Source organism: Chiloscyllium plagiosum, chromosome 6 (assembly GCF_004010195.1).
Source record: "Chiloscyllium plagiosum isolate BGI_BamShark_2017 chromosome 6, ASM401019v2, whole genome shotgun sequence".
NCBI lineage: Eukaryota > Metazoa > Chordata > Chondrichthyes > Orectolobiformes > Hemiscylliidae > Chiloscyllium > Chiloscyllium plagiosum.
The window spans coordinates 99,293,967-99,316,443 of record NC_057715.1 but is presented as its reverse complement, the minus strand read 5'-3'; the positions used below and the strand labels follow the sequence as shown (position 1 = coordinate 99,316,443).

At 41.4% G+C, this 22,477-nt stretch overlaps 1 protein-coding gene across 2 annotated transcripts in view; it reads left to right on the top strand.

Moving 5' to 3' along the window:
* The window catches only part of tmem131 (transmembrane protein 131), a 201,590-nt gene extending 186,751 nt beyond the window's left edge, over window positions 1–14,839 (top strand). For both annotated transcript variants that reach the window (XM_043692263.1, XM_043692264.1), the window contains 3 exons: window positions 734–846; window positions 11,931–12,100; window positions 13,610–14,839. In XM_043692263.1, coding sequence (XP_043548198.1) covers window positions 734–846; window positions 11,931–12,100; window positions 13,610–13,900 — 574 coding nt within the window. In that variant the 3' untranslated portion in view covers window positions 13,901–14,839. The remainder of the gene's footprint in view (window positions 1–733; window positions 847–11,930; window positions 12,101–13,609) is intronic.
* The last annotated feature ends 7,638 nt before the right edge of the window (window positions 14,840–22,477 follow it).

Genomic DNA, 22,477 nt, shown 5'->3' with positions numbered 1-22,477 from the left:
CATTCCATACACGTACCACCCTCTGTGGAAACAGTGGCCCCTTAGGTCCCTTTTATATCTTTCCCCCCTCACCCTCACCCTAAATCTGCCCTCTAGTTCTAGACTCCCCGACCCCAGGGAAAAGACTTCGTCTATTTGTCCTATCCATGCTCCTCATAATTTTGTAAACCTCTATAAGGTCACCCCTCAGCCTCCGACGCTCCAGGGAAAGCAGCCTAGCCTGTTCAGCCTCTCCCTGTAGCTCAAATCATCCAACCCTGGCAATACCCTTTGTAAACCTTTTCTGAACCCTTTCAAGTTTCACAACATCTTTCCAATAAGGAGACCAGAATTGCACGCAATATTCCAACAGTGGCCTAACCAATGTCCTGCACAGCCGCAACATGACCTCCCAACTCCTGTACTCCATACTCTGACCAATAAAGGAAAGCATATCAAATGCCGCCTTCACTATCCTATCTACCTGCAACTCCACTTTCAAAGAGCTATGAACCTGCACTCCAAGGTGTCTTTGTTCAGCAACACACTCTAGGACCTTACCATTAGGTGTATAAGTGCTGCTAAGATTTGCTTTCCCAAAATGCTTGTTTAACGTCAATGCCCTCATATTCACTACAAAGGCAACTAGGGATGTGCAGCAAATACTGATCTTGCTAGTGATGTCACCCTGTGAAAGAATTTAAGAAATTGAAGTTTACTTTTGTGCAGCTGATAGCGTTCCATTTTGTTTCAGCTCCAGTTTGTTGAGTCCGTGCAGTATCAGCACCACCAGCACTACTTCAGAGTTTGCTCCTCCAAACTCATTTTCAGCTTTTGGACCTAGCAACTCTTTCAATCTTACTGGAGGTAATGCATTCAAACTAATGAATAATCTGTACATTGGGAATAGAGGGAAAAGTGGGTCAATTATATGAAGCATCTGTGTGCTTTCTTTTCATGCATGCCAATGCTCCTATCTTAACTGTCTGTGTGGAGTTTGCACATTCTCCGTGTCTGCATGGGTTTCCTCTGGGTACTCCGGTTTCCTCCCACAGTCACAAAGATGTGCAGATCAGGTGAATTGGCCATGCTAAATTGCCCAGCATTAGGTGCATTAGTCAGAGGGAAATTGGGTCTGGGTGGGTTACTGTTCGGTGTGGACTGGTTGGGCTGAAGGGCCTGTTTCCATACTGTAGGGCATCTAATCTAATCAAAATGGTGACCAATGAATAAGAATGTTTTAAAAATTCTGAAACTTAAACCTGGAAAAATAGTGTAAGCAAGTCCTAAATTTTAAAGCTCGCAACTTAACAGGCTAGAATCCACCTTAACTCACCAGTGGCTGTGTTTATCCAGTAATTAATTGGCCAGATGTAGCAGACTTTTACTGGTTTTGATTTGTTAACCTGCTGATCTCAGTCACAGCATCATCATTAATCTTGGCATGTCAAGTGAAGGACAGCAGGTAAGGGTTACCTTCTCTTGTAGCAAGTGCACACATTGACGTTACAGCGGAGTTCTACTCTGTGGTCGATGGCTGACTTCTCCATGCTTTTGCACAAGTAACAGACAGCTTGCAAGAGAGGAGAGTAAGCAGTGTGATTTTACTTCGTGGCATTAATGCTGTTTGATCAGTAATAGAGCTGGAAGGGGACTAGGGAGATGTTGAGCCATCTTGTAGAATAGTAAACATCAGTTTCTTAAAATCAGGTGTATTTCTTCTGTAAAGACTTGACCTTGGCATAGTTTCTGTCCAAAAGCCTAATGTTAAATAAACCATGCATTTGTTTAAGGTTGCTAAATAACACCTTGCTATACAGTTCCTAATATAGGACAACATTTTAACTTACTAAACTGATCATCCTTTCAGATGGTACTGAAAAGGGTGATAATTAGGATGTACTTGGAAGAAAGATTTCAAATGTACCTGTTTAAATATTTTACTAAGAATGGTAGCTTTGCATAATATAAATAGTGCAGTGAAATCTTGGTTCATAGTTATCCCTCAAACCCTGGGAATGATGAGGCCAGACTTTGGTGTCTTGGTTGTATATTTTCTTTTTGATCTTGTGACAAGATAATTCAATTTGACTAAAATGTAACTCCTTTATTCTGGTAAACATTCCTCTCAAATTTAAATCCACAACACGTGTGCAATTGGTATAAGTCATTCCCTTTTTGATATTTTAAAATGGAATTTTGCTGCTAGAGTGCCACTATGCCTTGAGCAATGGAGGTGACTGCAAAAAGCACAAGTGTGCCCTCTGTCTTAATACTGCAGAAATTGCAATATTCTTCTCTATAAAGAACATAATGGGTTTAAAATGGATAAAGAACCTGGCCTGTTTGAATTATATTTAAGGTCATTAAGGGATTTAATGAAAGAGGGGCCTGCAGTCAGCAATGCAGTGAGGCAGGCTGGGAAGAGGGGCCTGCAGTGAGGCAGGCTGGGAAGAGGGGCCTGCAGTCAATTCTTGGTGGGTGGGGAGAAAAAAATGACATCACAGCAAGTCTCCAAGTTCATTGGTATTGGAGAGGGAGTATTTGAAGGCAGGATGGTCAAACCAAACTTCAGACCTGACACGCATGCTAGTTTATCATGTGTGAGTACAGTCAGTTCTGATATAATGCGATAGCTCCATGCTCATGTAATTCCACTTGATAAGAAAATCGCGCAGCAGTCACACCATTTAAACTAATCGGGTCAGAATCTCATTTATAGCCAATATAGGTAAAGAAAGTTCAGGTTCAACAAATAACGATCTAAATTCTTCAATCGCATTAAAGGCAATTCATGTTGAAGAGACATGTGTTATAGCAGAACTGACTCTCTGTTAATTGGTTGGAGCCTGTTATGTTCTCGAGTTTTACCATTGTATATGCATTAATATAAAAGAAAACTGAATAACAAATTAAATACAAACTCATTAAGATCAGCAGTACAGCTGTTGTCAAAGCTGTAGCATATGGAAGCTCAACGGCACCATTGTGATCCAGGGCAAATCAATTTCAATAAGTCTTTGAATTTTGAGCAGCTTCTACTCAGCACTTGAGCTGGAGGCTGAACTAGATGCTGCAATGGGAGGAAGAGTGGTATCTTGATTATTTGTACCAGGAGACAATCGCAACTCAGGATATTCTCATATGGTCAGGCATAGGAGGTCTTCACTACAGGTGAGGCAGACAAGGGACTCCAAGAACAGGAGTACAGTATGTCAGCCTTTGCACTACAGGTTTGAGGTGTGCTCTAGATGAAAACAGGATAGTGGGATGGATGAATTAAATGACAGCATTGCCATGGTACAGGAAGCCATTCAATCGGGGTGGCCGGGGGGGGGGGCGGGGAGAGAGAGCCAAAAGGAATGCAGTGTTAGTAGGGGACAATAAGATCAGGAAGTTTCACATTGTTCTCCACAACAAAGCACACGTGTTCAGGCGTCTGTGTTGTCTGCACAGTGTCAGGTTTCAGGACATCTGTCCTGGGCTGTAGAAAACCTGCCATCGTTTGGGAGGATCCAGGTGTCGTGGTCCTTGTTGCTCTCTTCCCCTGCCAAGGGTCGAGAGTTTTTACAATTCCCATCTTCAAAAGACAGCGAATGCAGAAGTATTTTTTAGGCAGGAATAGATAGGTAGATTCTTGATTACCAAGGGGATGAAGGATTATTGGGGGTATGCAATAGTAAAGAGTTGAGGTAAAAATCCAGGTTAGTCATGATCATCTTGAATTGCAGGCCAGGTTCAAAGGGAGAGTTACTTAATCTTGTGTTTGTGTTAAATAGGCAGACTCTCTGTATGCCATTAACTGTAACTTTCATACTACTAGCTCAGAAGCGTTGACATTTTGAAAACAAATAATAATGTATTTTCAACTTCTGTTCGAACTTTAATGGAGACTGGCATGTTTTGGAGGTTAGTTTGACATGTTATCTGCCTGACAAAAACAAGTGAGATATTTTGAAAGCCTCTGTGGATTGCTGCCAACTTCTTACCATTTCACTTCTGGAATCTGTTGTTCAAAAGTGTATCAGCGGCCAGATGACTGCTGTCTGCTTTCTTTTTCACAGTGATGTAGTTCAGATCCAAGGTAAGGTTAAGAATGGTGGAGACTGTTATTCTTTGTGTAGTAGGTGTCATGGTGCGCACCTTCAATGAGACTGCGCAATAATTATCTAGTTGGGAATGGATACATGGGAAGCATGATATAAAAGCAGGTTGCAGGATGAGTTGCTTTTCCAGAGTGCATCTTTGGAATGTGCATATTTTAATTCCCATTTTGAAAAGTAAATTCAAATTCTAACAATAATTATGCGTCGTTGAGAGAATCTACCAGGTGTAACGGCCTAATGCTCAGAAATGTCTTTTTGCGAATTTAGTTATTCCTCTAGATGAGGGAACGAATGCTTACATGTACATGCTGCTCCAAAGAAATTATAATAAATTTATAACTTTGTCATTGTATCTTGATGTAATTGGATTTCCTTAAAAATTCTGCTTTCTTTTAAGTGTTTTCTGAGTGGAGGGCTGAGAGTCAAATTTCACTCCGATACAGGAAAATACAAGGAAAGAAACTACTGTTTGAACTGTGAATCAATGTTAGTTGGACATTTATAAGTCAAAAGTTTGTAGATACCAAATGGTGCAGTTAAAGGCACCTAACAATGAACATTTTATATTCATTTATAATAACTTTGCAATGTAAGCAGAAAATTTACTGAAGCATGCAGCACCTGAAGTATTAATTAGTTATTTTGTAACCAGTATGAATTGGCACTCCCTAGTGATGTGTGTAGTAGTTCTGGCTTATAATTACGACTTGTAATCAATGTCTTTTAACTGTGTTCTCTAGCTTTCATTTTAAAAGATAATAAAAGGTTATAATTTTTTAAAAAGCTGGACATCTGAAACTAGCAGAAAATACTGGATGTGGATTGCAAGTCAACAGAAATCTGGAAGGAGAAATTGGATTTTATATTTTGCGTTAAACCTGTAGTAGAGAACAATTTATAATAGAGTATAGAGTGAGACATTGGGATTAGGAGTCGACAAGCAAAGAGCATTGGGGAGGGTCTGTAATCGACAGGAGGGCTGTATAACGAAACAAACTGAAGCAAATCTGTGTTGGTAGAGAAACTGTGTTGGGAAAATTTGATGAGATTGAAGGCTGATAAATCCCCAGGGCACGATAATCTGCATTAAAAGTTAATGAAGTAATAAGGAGTAAATAAATAGGCCCTAGAAATAGTGGATGCATTAGTGATCACATTCCAAGATTCTTTAGACTCTGCAGGAATATTCCAGTTTGGAGGGTGGCTAATTTTTAAAAAGGGAGGCAGACAGCAAAAAGGGAATGATAGACCAGTGAGTCTGATGCCAGTAGTGAGGAAGATGCTGAAGGTCATTATCAAGGATTTTATAGCAGAACACTCAGAAAACATTGGTAGAATCCGATACAGTCAGTATGGATTTAGGAAAAGGAAATCGTGTTTTACAAACCTAATGGAATTCTTTTGAGGATGTAACTAGTAGAGTGAATCTGGGAAGTCGGTGGATGTGGTTGTTTGGACTTTCAAAAGGCTTTTGACAAAACGTCCCCCAAAATATTGAGTAAAATTTCAAAGTGCTTGGGTTTGGGGAGCAGTGTATTGGGATGGATAGCAAATTGGACAGCAAACAGCAAACAAAGTAGGATTAAATGGATTTTCTCTGAATTGCAGGCAGTGACTAATGGGATACCACATGGATCAGTAAGAAAACCCTAGTTATTCACAATGATGACTTAGATGAGAGAACTAAATGTAATATCTCAACTTTTGTCAATGGAAGGCTAAGCTGTGAGGAGGATTCTGAGATGTTGCAGTTGTGATTTGGACCAGCTGAGTGAGTGAGCAAGTGCATGGCACATGCAGTATAATGTGGATAAATTTGAAATTATGCATTTTTGGAGCAAAAATAGGAAGGAGGATTATCATTTTGAACATTTGGGGGGGGGGGGAAAATGTTCAAAGTCTGAAAATGCAAAATGCTGGAAATCACAGTAGGTTAGGCAGCATCAGTAGAGAGAGAACCCTCTATATGGATGTGGCCTGATCCATTGAGATTTCCAGCATTTTTTTTTGTTTTTAGTACAGATTCCAGCATCTGCAATAATTTGCTCTTACATAATGTTCAGCAAAACCTGGGTATCTTGTGCACCAGTCACCGAAAGGAAGTGTGCAGATGCAGCAGGCGGTGAAGAAGGTAAACTGTATGTTGCCCTTCCTAGTGAGAGGATTCACATATCATCAGAACAAAGATGTCTTGCTTTTTTTATTTCAAAAATATACTTTATTCATAAAATTATTTGAATCCCTTTACAGTTGATCATGCCATTCTTGTGCATGCATTACATTGCTTTACATACAGACATCAAAATTTATTTTTCCTATATACAAGTCTGTTCATTTACTATCCAGCTCCTCTGTTGAGGCATCAGAGGAGCCTAAATGATTGGGTGGGCCCCCTGTTCTTCTTAGGCAAGCAGATGTTACCCGGTGGTCTTTCCCCACCGCACCTTGGCGGCAGTTGCCCCAAGCTTCAGCACGTCCCTCAACACGTAGTCCTGGACCTTGAAATGTGCCAATCTGCAACACTCAGTCAGGGTGAACTCCTTCAGCTGGAAGATCAATAGGTTTCAGACCGCCCAGAGAGCATCTTTCACCGAGTTGATGATCCTCCAGGTGCAGTTGATCGTCTCGGTGTGGGTCTCGGGGAACAGACTGTAGAGCACAGAGTCCCGTGTCACGGCGCTGCTCGGGATGAACCTTGACAAACACCACTGCATTCCTCTCCAGACTTCTTCTGCATAGGTACATTCCAGAAGGAGGTGTGTGACCGTCTTGTCTCTCTCTTTTTTTTTTTTCCCCCCCCCCATTCCACAGCCGCTTCGAGGGCAGCGGCGGTGCGGCTGAGAGTCCGGGCGTGCATAAATGATCTCACAGGCAGAGCCCTTCTCACCACCAGCCACGCCATGTCTTGGTGCTTGTTGGAAAGTTCTGGCGATGAGGCATTCTGCCAAATGACTTTGACCGTCTGCTCAGGGAACCGCTCGAGAGGATCTGCACTCTCCTTTTCCTGAAGGGTCTCAAGGACAGTACATGCTGACTACTTCCTGATGGACTTGTGGTCAAAGGTGTTTTTCTTCATAACCTTCTCCACAAAGGACAGGTGATACAGAATGGTCCAACTACTTGGAGCATTCTGCAGCAGCGAGGCCAGGCCCATCCTTTGCACCACTGGGGACAGGTAGAACCTCAGTACATTGTGACACTTGGTGTTTGCGTACCGGGGATCCACGCACAGTTTGATGCAGCCACACACAAAGGTGGCCATCAGGGTGAGGGTGACGATGGGTGTTTTTTTTCCTCTCCTGTTGCCTTGTTGCAATTATGCAGGGAATTGATGAATATTGTGTGTAGTTTTGGCCTCTATCTGAGGAAGGATACACTTGTTTTAAAGGGTATGAATAGAAGGTTTATCAAATTGGAATGGCAGGACTGACATGTGAGGAGAGATTGAGTTGTTAGCATTGTATCCACTGGAGTTTAGAAGAATAAGGAGTATATCATAGAAACCTGTAAAATTCTGACAAGACTAGATGCAGTGTGTTTCGGGAGGGGACATAATTTAAGGACCACTGAGGAAACATTTCTTCTTCCACAATGGCGAGCCTTTGGAATTCACTACCACAAAGTGTTTGAATGCCAAGCATTGTTTTCACTGTGGTAGATTTAGCTCTCATGGCTAAAGGGATCAAGGTAAGGGGGAGGGCAGGATTTGGGTGTTGAGCTTGATGATGAGCTGTGATCATGTTGAATGATGGAGCAGGCTCAAGGGGTTGAATGGCCTACTCCTGCTGCTATCTTGTGTTTATTGACAAAGGGGTATGATGGTGCATGTTAAAAGAGCCAATAGGTAGAAACAATTGGGCCCAGGCCAAGTGCTAATGGCAAATACAGAACCATTTGAATCTATTTAAAATAAAATCGAGAACTGCAGATTCTGGAAATCTGAAACAAAAACATGTACCTAGAGGAACTCAGCAGGCCTGATGTTGCCAGACATTTGTTGTTGAACTTGATGTTGAGGCTGTGACAGGTTTGATCAGGAGGTGGGCTGATGTGCTAATTTTAATTTTCTGGAGTTGGGGAAGGAAATCAAAATGTGAAGCAGGAGCTAGCTAAAGCACACTCCACCTTTTCTATGATTTGATATTAAATAGTCATTTAGTCTTTGAGAAATTGCTACATTCTTTCTACTTGTTTTTTTTAAAAAAATGGAAATGTACTGTATTCAAACATCCATCAATCCATTAGATAGATTAGATTACTTAAGTGTGGAAACCGGCCCTTTGGCCCAACAACTCCACACCAACCCACCGAAGAGCACCCACCCAGACCCATTCCCCAATCCATATTATTTAATTCTCATCTTCCATCAGGGGTCCTCTCTAGTGTTATAAAAGAACCCAATTTTTTAACAACCTCATTTTAGCCTCGAAAGCAGCATGTAAACCATGCATACATATCCAGCTCTGCAAAATAATCAAGTCCATTATGAAAGAGTAACATTGACATTTTTACTATAACATTTTTTAAGTATAACACTTGGACAATAGCTTGTTTCATCAAAAGGTTGGCACTGCTGCCTCACAGTGCCATGGACCCAGGTTTGATTCCACCTTTGGGTGACTGTCTGTCTGTGTGGAGTTTACACATTCTCCCCTTGGCTGCATGGGTTTCCTCTGGGTGCTCCAAAGATGTGCAGGTGGATTAGCCACACTATATTGCCCATAATGTCCAGGGAAGTGAAGGCGAGGTGATTAGCCATGAGAAATGCAGGATTACAGGGAAAGGTAAGGGGGTCTGGATGGGATGCTGTTGGGTGAGTTGATGTAATCTCTGGGTCAGTTGGCCTGCTTCCATACTGAAAAAGATTCAATGAATAAATTGTTATTCTATTCTAGTACATATTATGGATGTGCAGATATTTTTAAAGTAATGACTGAAGTGATGAATAGAATGTTTGGCTATCGTCCATTTTGTTTCTCATTGATATTGAAATTTGTTTGTGGTGTTTCCTGCAATCGTGTAGCCAAATTCAAAGACCAGGCAAGATATTTTAACAATTCTGTTCGTGTGCAGTAAAATAGAAACTAATTGTTTTTAGTGACAAAATGTGATTACTCATAATGGGTACTTCTAAATAATTTCCACAGTAATTAATTTTCAATCAATACATTAAGAGGAATGGCTTTGTTTTAAATACCATTGAATTAATGGGTTGAGTGCTCTAGTCTTTGTGTGGAGCTTGATTTTGCAAGTTCCGAACCAGGGTTCATAGTCAAGATATGAGGTAGGCTATTTAGGCCTGAGATGAGAATTTTCTTCACCTAGCCTGTGGAATTCTGACAAATCAGTTGAGGCCAAAACGTTAAACACTCTCTGAAGAGTTGTGGATAGTCCTTAAGGCCACAGGGCTAAAAGGGTGTGGGCAAATGTGAGAGCGGATATGGAATTGGATGATCGGCCATGATGATGATGATGATGAATGACACAGCAGGTTTGAGATGCCTATTTCTGCTGTCTTCTATGTTTCTATGGCACCCACAGGTGAGAAAGCTAACCTTTTTTTAAATGCCCTTTATAGAGGGTGGGGAGGAAGGAATACTTATCTTCCATATTGAAAGAGTAGGCTTTAAAAAATGTGCTGCTGTTGCTTTGAGAATATACCCTTTCTTTATAACAAAAGTAGAAATTGCTCAAAAAGCTCAGCAAGTCTGGCACCATCTGTTGAGAGCAAACCTTTTCTGGTCCAGTGACCCTCGTTCAGAAGTTTCTGCCTTTACCATTTTTCAAGTCAGTTTGTTCCAGATTTCCCATTTCTTTCCCCCCCCCCCCCAGTGAACATTGTTTCCCTCGCATTCCTTCTAAACCAACTGCCCCTTTAGCTTAAATCTCTGGCCCTTAGTCATTGATCTTCCTCCACCAGGAAATGTTTTTTCTGTCTACTTTGTGTAACCCCAGTCTGTCCAATTTTTCTTCAAGTTCAAGTTCTCCAGCCCAGGCAACATCCCCTGGTCAATGTCCTCTGCACCTTCTCCAGCACAATTACATCCGTCTTATAATGCGGATTCCAGAATTGCAAACAATTCTCTAGTTTTGGCCTAACCAAGATACTACTGTTCATCATGAATTCCCTTGCCTTGTTCATCCTTCCCTACTGCATCACCTCGTGCTTATCTGGGCCTAATTCCATTTGTCACTAATTAGCCCAACTGACCAGCCCTGTATATCCTCCTGTAATCTAAGGCTATCCTTCTTGCTGTTTACCACCCCACTAATTTTTTTGTATCATCCACAAATTTATTGGTCAACCTTCCTAATTTCAAACCTAAATCATTTTATATGTGCCACAAGCAACGAAGGCCCCAACACTGATTCACGTGGAACCCACTGGACACAGGCTTCCAGTCACAGAAACACCTCTCAGCCAGTCTCCTCTGCTTCCCGCCATCCAATTTGCTAAATTTCCTCTATCCTATAACCTTCGCTATTAATCTTTTATTAAAAGACTTGCTGAAGTCCAAGTAGACTGCATTGAATAAATAAATCTACACACCTGATTACCTCTTCAAAAGCTGGTCAGACATGACCTCCCCTTATCAAAGCATGCTGGCTATTCTGGATTAATCTCTACTTCTCCAAGTACAGGTTAGTTCTGTCCCTCTGAATTGCTTCCATACACAAGGTGCACTTAACTGTTCTATAGTTTCCCAGTTTTTTTGCTCTCTCTCTCACGTGCTCGCTCTTCCCCCTCCACCCCCTTCCCCTTCACCTCCCTTCTCTCTCCCCGGAGTTATAACATTAACTCTAGTTTCTTCTCTCCGATAATGCCAGATCTGCGGTTTCCCCAATGCACTTTGTTTAATCATTCATTGAATTAGAACGGGAGAAGATTCAGTGGAGCACAAATATATTAGATTAGATTCCCTACAGTATGGAAACAGGTCCTTTGGCCCAACCAGTCCACACCGACCCTCTGAAGACTAACCCACCCAGACCCATTTCCCTCTGACTAGTGCACCTAACACTATGGGCAATTTAACATGGCCAGTTCTCCTGACCTGAACATCTTTGGATTGTGGGAGGAAAGCGGACACCCAGAGGAAACCCACGCAGACACGAGGAAAATGTGCAAACTCCACACAGTCGCCCGAGGCAGGAATCGAACCCGGGTCCCTGGTGCTGTGAGGCAGCAGTGCTATAACGGCCTTGCCATCGTGCCGCCCCTAAATACTTGTATAGACTTGTAGAGATCTGTGTCTCTACTGTACATTGAGTAGGAACCCCTTCTTATATTTAATGAAAAAGGCATTTGCAAAATAGCTTAAGCTCAGTAAGCTAGTGAGCGAGCACAAGTGGGAAAATAAAGTATGCTAGTTGAGTAAAAGAACCATATGTTAATGCCACTATTCTTTTGCTTCACACAACTGCACCATTTCCCTTGTCAATTGTATCAGAAGGGAAGATTTTAACTGCAGAATTGCTGCAGTCTCTATGTTCCTGTTGTATATATTTATTGTATGTCTTCATAATTACAATAATAAACCTTTAAAATTGCCTACCTGAATGAGAGGAAGGCACAAAGAGCGGGTTTTCTTTTTACATTATCACGCAGCAGTAAGTCAATAAAAAGGTTTTAATTTGGACTGGCTTAACATTCAATAGAAATTAATTTAAAATGATAAAACTTTGATTTAAATTTATAGATCAGTACCACATTTCATAGTATGCACAAATGATATTCGTGGGTTTTATATTAGCTGCCCATACATTCTAATTGAGTGAGTTCCAATAATTCCAGTATTTTATGCATTTGTGTTTAATTTGCATTATTCCTGCATTCGGTTCTAGAAGTCTTCAGCCCTCATGTACTTTCAAGAGCAACCTTTAACCATCAGGAAGTTGCCCAGAATTGGCCAGATTACAGTTCTGCTTCATCTACATCCATTTGGGATACCACCTCACCTGATGCTCGAAATACCTGGCCATCTAACACAGTTTCTCCAACTCATTCAACTTCGGTAAGTATTGGTGCACAAGAAATGGCAATTAACATTTTTTTTAAAAAATGGACAGTACATAAGTTCAGGTTTATCCCATAAATAATCGTAGTTAAAATATAGGGGAAAGGGAGTTTATGAAATTTTGTCAAATATAGGTATTTAATTTTTATGCTTTCTTTAAAAAAACAATTATTTTGAAGCAAATTACTTGTTGCAGATACTTCATGTCTCCAACCCTTTCTATGCCCAATTATTTCCAATAACATGGAATACATTGTGGGAAATATGGAAGTGTTTAACAAACAAAACAAATAAGTGGCAGTTATCTGAGGAAAGGTCCTAGGGAATGTTTCTGAACCTTGGAATGCAGATTTATAGCTCCTTGAAAGTGGAGTCAAGGTAGATAGGATAGTGAAGAAGGCGTTTAGTATGCTTTCCTTCATTGGTCAGAGTATTGAGTACAGGAGTTGGGAGGTCATGTTGCGGCTGTACAGGACATTGGTTAGGCCATTTCTGGAATATTGCATGCAATTCTGGGCTCCTTATCAGAAGGATGTCGTGAAACTTGAAAGGGTTCAGAAAAGATTTACAAGGATCTTCCCTGAGTTGGAAGATTTGAGCTATAGGGAGAGGATGAATAGGCTGGGGCTGTTTTCCCTGGAATGTCAGAAGCTGAGGGGTGACCTTATAGAGATTTATAAAATCATGAGGGGCATGGATAGGATAAATAGACAAGGTCTTTTCGCTGGGGTGGGGGAATCCAGATCTACAGGGACAAGGGTTTAGGAGTGAGAGGGGCAAGATATAGAGGGGCCTAAGAAGCAACTTTTTCAGAGGGTGGTTCATGTATGGAATGAGCTGCCAGAGGAGGTGGTGGAGGCTGGTACAATTGCAACATTTCAAAGGCATCTGGATAGGTATATGAATAGGAAAGGTTTGGAAGGATATGGACCGTGTGTTGGCAAGTGGGGCTAGATTTGGGTTGAGATATGTGGTCGGCATGGACAAGTGGACTGAAGGGTCTGTTTCTGTGCTGTACATCTCTGACTGACTTGAAATTGATTGATCACAACAGGAGAGTGTAGAAAATAAATGCATTTATCAATTTTTGCTGGCTGGAATGATGTTGGTGAAGGTTAACAGGATAGATTTGCAGGTTCTGTGCCAACTGAAATAATCTGATCTGCCAGTACAGGCATTTAATGCTGCAATGCTTGCTGCTATCAAATACTCCCTTTGTGGTTTTACTTGGAGCACATGAAAGAGTGCCTGAAAATTTAAGTATGATGCAAAAATGCTGGAAAGGTCTTTTTCCTCAGAGGCTGAATAACAAATGGTGTGTCATCTTTGGATTACATCAATGTTTGATTTCATAATAGGCTGGACCTCAGGATGCCTAGTCTAGTGACATTACCACTGCATTATCACTAAATGTGTATGAAAGGTTTTTTGCTTGTATAACAATTGCCAAAGGATTTCCAGTAATGTTTTTAATAATTTAATGTGAACCCTTGTCTCCTCTCTTAGTCAATCCTTTTGGGTAATTCCACCAGCAGTCTTTGGTCTACCACTCCTTTCAGCAATCCAATTTGGTCCACTAGTCGAGACAACAGCCTTCCTTTTTCCACTCCAGCAAGCAACAACACAATGGCGAATGTTGATCTTGTAGGAGGAGAAAATACCGCTCCTGGCCTAATTGATGACCTTGTACGAATGTTTGACCCATGGAAGAATCTTGACAATATTTGGAGACCTACTCCAGGGCGACGAAGCTCTGACCCCTGGTCAAATAATGCAAATTTTCCTCACGAGAACTAATCTACAGGTGTTCACCGCTATTAGTGATACACAGAACCTGATTACAAATACAGTATGACACCGCTTAAAGAGTGAAATTGATCAAGCTGAGCCTGTAGTCCAGAAACCTTTCACTCAAGTTTCTTTGCACAACTCCAACAGATGTTTAATCAGAGTTGCACAAGGAAATTTTGGGGCAAATGTTCCTGATAAAGGGATCCAGTTCTCAGCCATATCTAATCACTATTTTCGCTTCTTGCCACACGATTATGATTCATATCTGCTATAAACAGTTCCTCAATCCTGACTGTAATTATGGTTTGTATGAGATTTGTTACAGTTGTAACAGAGGCTTTGTTCATTATTCAGGTCGAAAGAAGAAAATCACTGAAGTATTGTCATCTTCCTCTATTCAGTGAAATGCATCTTAAATTTATTTTCAGTTTGGAAAATAAAAGGGAACAAGACATAAGAATTTTATGCGCATCCCTTTATATAACATCCATATAAAGCATTGTGATGTGTTTTTAAGAAAATGGAGAAAGGTTTCTCTCCCAGTATTAAGTTCCTCTGTTTTTGTGAGAAAAAGAATTAATGGAACCCTTTGTTTTTAAAATGCAAAGTGGGTGTTTTAGAAATGGGAATGTGTTGGTAAAACAATAAGTTATAATTATGTATCCAGCATTTTGGCTTTCATTTGTATTTAAAAGGGCAACAAAAATCAACAAGATTATGGCCGAGTATAATGAGGAAGAAAGCTGTAATCACAGTTCCTTTTTGGTTTTCTTTTTCTGTCATCATAATGTGCTCCACAATGTGTGCTGTTGGCTGTTAACTCTGGCAGCAGCATGTAGACCTAAACTTTATGGAGACAACAAGATCCCCCTTTTGTGTTCTTTGATTGAAACACAATTCTCTTGGTTGTATTTTTTGAGATAAATAAAGTTTTTCAGAAACTGATCTTTTGGATCTGGGTTAATTTATTTTAAAATGAGTCAGGATGTTCAAATACTTTGTTATTCTGTTGATCCAGCACATTGCAAACTTAGCACCACTTTATGGTGATATGATAGATCTAATCTTTTTACAAAGCACTGTTCCTTAATCATTTCATGTTCCATATTTGTAAAAGTCCATTCAGTGTGTGCGCTGGGCCAACATTCGTTGCCCATTCGGAATTGCCCAGATGCTAGTTAAAAGTCGGCCATATTGTGGATCTGGTGTCACATGTCACAGACCAGGTAAGGATGGCAGTTTCTTTCCTTAAAGTGAACCAGATGTGTTTTTCCTGATGACTGACAATGGTCATGATTAGATTTTTTTGTGTTCCAGATTTTTTTTTTTTTAAAAATGCCACAGTCTGTCATAGCAGGATTCAAACCCAGGTCCCCAGAACATTCCATGGTCTCTAGGTTAATAGACTAGCAATGATACACGAGGCCATTATCCCTCCTCCTTGCTAATGGGGTGGAAATCCATAAACCTGGCTTTTTTCTAAATAAACATCATGTGTTTCATTCTGTAACACTTGACTTCCAATCTACTCTAGATCTGTTTTTTTTCCCTACAATACTTCTGTCTTCATCTGGTTCCAAAGATTTTTTTGTTTATAGTAGTTATGATGTTTCACAACCAAAATGATTACTGTCATACTAACTCTCTGACATTTTCAATTTCCTTTATGAATTTAGTTTGAATTAAAGTGTTGGTGGTTTCCGAAACTATGCAAATTCACTGTTTTAAGGTTTGGTCTCATAGAACATAGAACATTACAGCGCAGTACAGGTCCTTTGGCCCTCAATTATGCGCAGACCTGTCATACCAATCTGAAGCCCATCTAACCTACACTATTCCATGTATATCCATATGCTTGTCCAATGACGACTTAAATGTACTTAAAGTTGGCGAATCTACTACTGTTGCAGGCAAAGCATTCCATACCCTTACTACTGAGTAAAGAAACTACCTCTGACATCTATCCAATAACTATCACCCCTCCATTTAAAGCTATGCCCCCTCGTGCTCACCGTCACCATACTTGGAAAAAGGTTCTCCTTGTCCACCCTACCTAACCCTCAGAAGCACATTCTAACATTGCTAACACTATTCCATCATATGAATTTCTGCAGTGCAGAAAGGTTCATTGTAAATGGTGGAACTGATTTTTGAAGAAAGTCGTTTATTTACTTAAGATTATAGGGACTATGGAAAAAGCTCAGCTAGAACATCAAAATATTCCATACTATCGTGGTACAACTTCAGCAGTGTGACCACCACCATCAGCATCACCTCTCCACCTCCCCCAGTTGCTACTGGTCCCTTTCCTTCATTACTGAACAGCCATTAAAACCATCTGGCAAAATTAGAAGAAACATTCCTTCAATTTTGGTCTCTGAATTTCTCTCAACTCTGGTTTAAGTGTTCTGGATTTCATGACCATTTAACATTTTATTTTGGAGCATGATGGGTATATAGGATTTAATTATTTTGCTACGGTTTCTTGAGACAAGACTGCAGGACCTGTGGGAATTGTTGGAATCTTTCCTGATTTTCTCTTTTGCTTGCATTCTCCCAACAAGTACAATGTATTGCCAATTCATTCTCCAATTTTATTTGTTAGCTCAATTATCTGTCTACCTATTCCATATTTTTCACCAAACCTGTGTTGCACTGTTAAGAGTTTAAATTCCTTAAAGTTTGATAGCACAGGATAGCTCAGCCCATCTTGTCCATGCCAACTATCCGCAAAAGCAACTTCGCTAACCCTACTACACATTCCTTTTCCCCTATACCCCTGCAATAGTTTTCTTTTTCAGATAAGTTTAGATTACTTAGTGTGGAAACAGGCCCTTCAGCCCAACAAGTCCACACTGACCTGCCGAAGCGCAACCCACCCAGACCCATTCCCCTACATTTACCCCTGCACCTAACACTAGGGGTAATTTAGCATGGCCAATTCACCTGACCTGCACATTTTTGGACTGTGGGAGGAAACCGGAGCACCCGGAGGAAACCCACGCAGACACGGGGAGAATGTGCAAACTCCACACAGTCAGTCGCCTGAGGTGGGAATTGAACCCAGGTCTCTGGCGCTGTGAGGCAACAGTGCTAACCACTGTGCCACCATGCCGCCCACAAATTTATCCAATTTATTTCTGAAAGCCTCAATTGAATCCGTGTCGGCTACACTCCTGGATAGTTTGGTGCTCAACAGTTTAGTGTAAATGTGGTTGGAAGGAACCCATGGGCCTTTTTGTGCTGTATGAATCAGAGGAGGAGTAGATGGGTGTCCTACACACAAATAGGAGGAGAAACAAAATACATGACTCCTTGATCCTGCTCCACCATTCAGTAGAATCATGCCTGATTTTTGTTTTGGATTTCACATTCCCATCAACCCCAGGTATCCCTTAGTTCCCCAACTTAATACAAATTTATCTCCTCCAATCTTAAAATGTTCAATGACTCTGCCTCCACTGTCTAAGGCAATCCCCTATCATAAACCCAAGTCCATCTTCAGTAAATTCAACGCCCACCCTCCAGACCTTTCTGGAAAAGAGAGTGCGACAAACTAATGACTGAGAAAATACCAACATCCCCATCATCATCAGCATCATCATCATCTTAAAAAGTAGAGCTCAGTTTTAAGAACTGTTTCTTAGTTTTAGTCTCTTCTATAAGGGAAAACATTCTTTCAGAATCCAACCTGTTGAGTTTCCAAGATCTGATACATCTCCCTCTCTGGGGAAACAATGGAACTAGAGTAACATCACTGGGCTAGTGACCAGAGCCCCGGTGTAATGGGCTGGTGATATGGAATCCCACCATAATAGATGGTAACATTTGAATTCAATAAAAACTAGAATTAACTAGAATTTGTGGGCGGCACGGTGGCACAGTGGTTAGCACTGCTGCCTCACAGCGCCAGAGACCTGGGTTCAATTCCCGCCTCAGGCGACTGACTGACTGTGTGGAGTTTGCACATTCTCCCCGTGTCTGCGTGGGTTTCCTCCAGGTGCTCCGGTTTCCTCCCACAGTCCAAAGATGTGCAGGTCAGGTGAATTGGCCATGCTAAATTGCCCGTAGTGTTAGGTAAGGGGTAGATGTATGGGTGGGTTGCGCTTCGGCGGGGCAGTGTGGACTTGTTGGGCCGAAGGGCCTGTTTCCACACTGTAAGTAATCTTATCTAACATATAGTCTAATGGCAATCATGTAACCATCGTCATGTGTTATTTTAAAAAAGTCCCATCTGGATCATTAATATCCTTCAAGGAAGGTAACGTTATCCTTAGCTGTTCTGCTACCTTCTGACTCCAGAACCACAACAATGTAGTTAACTACTATCTGAAATGGCCTCGTGCCAATGAGCTCAAGGAAAATAACAAACAAAATGCTTATTCAGACACTTGACACCCACACCCCATCCAGAATAAGTAATTAATATAGTCATAAGCAATCACATGTGCCTTCACAGGTTCATATTCCTCTGTACCCTGCCTGTTCAGTGTGTCTGTCTAAATGCCTCCTAAACCTTGCTGTCATATTGGCTTCTACAACATTCCTTGACAATGCATTTCAGACACCTTCTCCAGGGCAACTGGGGATAGGCAATTAAAGCTGGCTTCGTCAGCAAAACCCTAAATTCCCAAATGAATAAAAGCAGCTTTTTAGATGCAACTCACTGTGGACAACTATCCATGGCCATTTGATGCCATCTATTGCTATTTTAAACTCTAAATCCTCTGTCCTATGGTTTCAAGTTCCCCTGAGAGTCCAAAACTTCAAGTTCGCAATCGGTAAAACCCAATTTCAAAGGAAACATCTCATACAACACAAGGTAAAGAGTGCTGATTGGTCAAAGCATTACCATGGCAAATGCACCAGGGTATAGTTAATAGGGGAGCTGGAAATGTGTTGCTGGAAAAGCGCAGCAGGTCAGGCAGCATCCAGGGAACAGGAGAATCGACGTTTCGGGCATAAGCCCTTTTCCAGCAACACATTTCCAGCTCTGATCTCCAGCATCTGCAGACCTCACTTTCTCCTCCTTTTATGATAGGGGAATAGAGGGTTGTGGGGAACAGACAGCAGAGCTGAGACTACAGCATAATCATACTGAATAGCATTGCAAGCTCAAAGGGCTGAATGGCCTACTTCAGTTCGGAAGTCCTATGTTCCTGTAAAGACCTACCCACACTGGCAACATTTTATTATTGAGCAGGCACCAATTTTACCAGATTTATTTCTGAGATCAAAGTTTTAAATGTTGCTGGCTTTAAAAATGAATGATCTGTGAATAATGCTGTTGTCCAGGTGAACGAAACATTGACCATGAGATTTTCCTTAATACCATATCCAGCCTAGAGTTTCTGAAACATTTTTATACAGATTCTATATATGCACATTTTTGTGTAATATAAACTATTTTTAACTTTAAAACATCACCCAAATGTTGGAAAATAGATTTAAAAATATCAAAAACAAATCTGTTTTGGACCCTAAGAAATCTACTTTACCCAAAATCTTCTTGCAAGTTAGTTTTCTTCCTACATTATAGTTGGATGACATGGCATTCATGCCCCACTACACTCCGACTGTAAGTACACTCCGATTGCAATGCACCATAAATGAGACTGAAGTTTAAACTTCTGCAGAAAGTCAAAGCAAGCTGAAGATTATAATCCTAGACCCCTAGTAAAATCAATGTGAATCAGAGGAAACACACTTCACTGATTGCAGTCATACCTGACACTTAGTAAGATGGTTGTGTTGTTAGAGGTCAGTCAACTCCGCTCCAGAACATCTCTGTAGGAGTTTTTTTTTTAGATTACGTAGTGTGGAAACAGGCCCTTCAGCCCAACAAGTCCACACTGACCCTTCGAAGAGCAACCCACCCAGACCCGTTCCCCTATATTTACCCCTTCACCTAACTGCGGGCAATTTTGTATGGCCAATTCACCTAACCTGCATATTTTTGGACTGTGGGAGTAAACCAGAACACCCAGAGGAAACCCACGCAGACACTGGGAGAATGTGCAAACTCAACACAGACAGTTGCCTGAGGTGGGAATTGAACCCAGGTCTCTGGTGCTGTGAGGTAGCAGTGCTAATACTGTGCTGTTCCTCAGAGTAGTGTCCCAGGCCTAACCATCTTCAACTGCTTCATTAATGACCTTCCCTACATCATAAGGTGAGAAGTGAAAATGTTCACTGATGCTTGCACAATGATCAACACCACTTGTGACTCCTCAGATACCAAAACAGATCCCAAATGCAACAAGATGTAGACAATATCTAAGCTTGGGCTGAAAGGTTATAACATTTGCACCACACAAATACCAGACAATGACCATCTCCAACAAGAGACAAATGAACTATCAGCCCTTAACATTCAATATCATTACCATCACTGAATCCCCTACTATCAATGTCCTGGTGTTACTATTGACCAGAAAATGGACTATCCATTCTGCTAGTGTCTACAAGAGCAGTTTAGAGGCTAGGCATGCTGTGAGTAACTGATTTCCTGACTTCAAAGTCTGTCCACCACCTACAAGCCAAGTCAGAAGTGTGATGGAATATTCTCCACTTGCCTGGATGAGTGCAGCTCCAACAAGACTCCAGTTGCTTGAGACCATCCAGGACAAAGTAGTCCACTTGATTGGCACCACATCCATAAACATTCACTCCCTCCACCTCTGGTGAGTAGCAGCAGTGTGCACTACAGACTTTCACCAAGGGTCCTTAAACAGCACATTCACTTCCACCCAAAAGGACAAGAACAGAACATATGTGGGGACACTTGTGTGCAAGCTCCCCTCCTATTGCATGATATTGCCATTCATTCACAGCCATTAGATCAAAGTCCTGGAATTCTTTTTACAGCAGTATTGTGGGTCTACCCACATGAAGTCAGCAGTTCAAAATGGCAGCTATCCACGACCTTCTCAAGGGCAATTAAGGAAAAAAACAATGCTGGCCCAGCCAGCAGTACCCAACTTAAGCTGCCTATTGCAATTTGGACCTCAAGTTATTGGGTTACATTATGGCTTTTATCAGGTTTTGCAATGTGTGGTCAACTTTGCTAAACTTGGTCTGATGGACTGTGTTTGAGCTGCTCTCCGCCTCACTACAGTAAGGTCACCTGGTGCTTTCTCACTCAAAACCTTTTTGATTTGTGCCACCTTTTGACTCGAGCAATTTCATAAACAATAAACAGTTGATGCAGATTGGAGATATTATTGCATCTTGGTCTTTTTTTTTGTTCTTTCATTCCAATGATTAGGTCAATTAATCTACACAAGCCATTCTACTGAACTTGAGTGTTCATTTTTGGTATCAACGTAGAAATGTAATTTAAAATTTAAGCAAATATTTCCAGAACCGCTACCTAATTTGGTCTAACATATGATGAACGGCTGTGGATCCTGGCATTGTATTCGTTAGATTTTAAAAAGTTGAGGGGAGATCTAATAGAAACTTAGAAGATAATACATGGCTTAGAAAGGGTGGATGCTGGGAAGTTGTTTCTGTTAGACAGGGGGACTAGGACAAATGGGCACAGCCTTAGAATTAGAGGGGCTCAGTTTAGAACTGAAATGAGACATTTCTTCAGCAAGACAGTGGTGGGCCTGTGGAATTAATTGCCATGGAACACAGTGGAGAGACCGGGACGTTAAATGACTTCAAGGCAGAGATTGATAAATTCTTTATCTCGCAAGGAACTAAGGGCTACGGGAAGAGTGCAGGTAAGTGGAGTTGAAATGCCCATCAGCTATGATCGAATGGCAGAGAGGACTCAATGGGCCAAATGGCCTTACTTCCACTCCTATGTCTTATGGTCTAATTTGCTTTACATTTAGAACACAAATGCAAAACATTATAGTAACAGATGTCTATCAGAAAGAAATAAATGGTACTAAGCATTTCCTTGATATTGATATCTGGTTTCTTCAGGAAGGCCAGCATTGATCAAAAATGTTTGACCTAGAACAAGATTATGTTCTTAAGACCGACAACAATAATTTTGCTTAACTCGTTAAGTCCTTCAGGTTTTCTTTTTTTTCTCTTCCCTGTTTAGTCCTGGGTGGGCTTTCGGCGTAGTGGTGTATGGCTATTAGGTCAGTTGCATGTTCCTTCTGCAGAATGTGGCAGGTGAGAGACACAGCTCATGTCTCTGCTGACCACATCTGCGCAAAGTGCACCCAACTCCTGCTCCTCAAAAACCGAGTTAGAGAGCTGGAGCTGAATGAACTATGGATCATCCAGGAGGCTGAGGGGGAAATTGAGAGGATTTACAGGGGAGGGGGGGTCACTCCGCAGACACAGGATAGGGACAGCTGGGTTACAGTCATGGGGAGGAAAGGGAACCGGCAAACAGCAGGAATCCCTGTGGCCTTTCCCCTCGGCAATAAGTATACCGTTTTGGTTACTGCTGGCGGGGACAACCTACCTAGGGAAAGCCACAGTTGTAAGGTCTCTGACTGAGCTTGGTACTGGGGCTCAAAAGGAAAGGTGGTAGGGGACTCAATAGTTAGGTGGATTGACAGGAGATTTTGTGGTCAGGAACAGGACTCCCAGAAGGTATGTTGCATCCCAGTT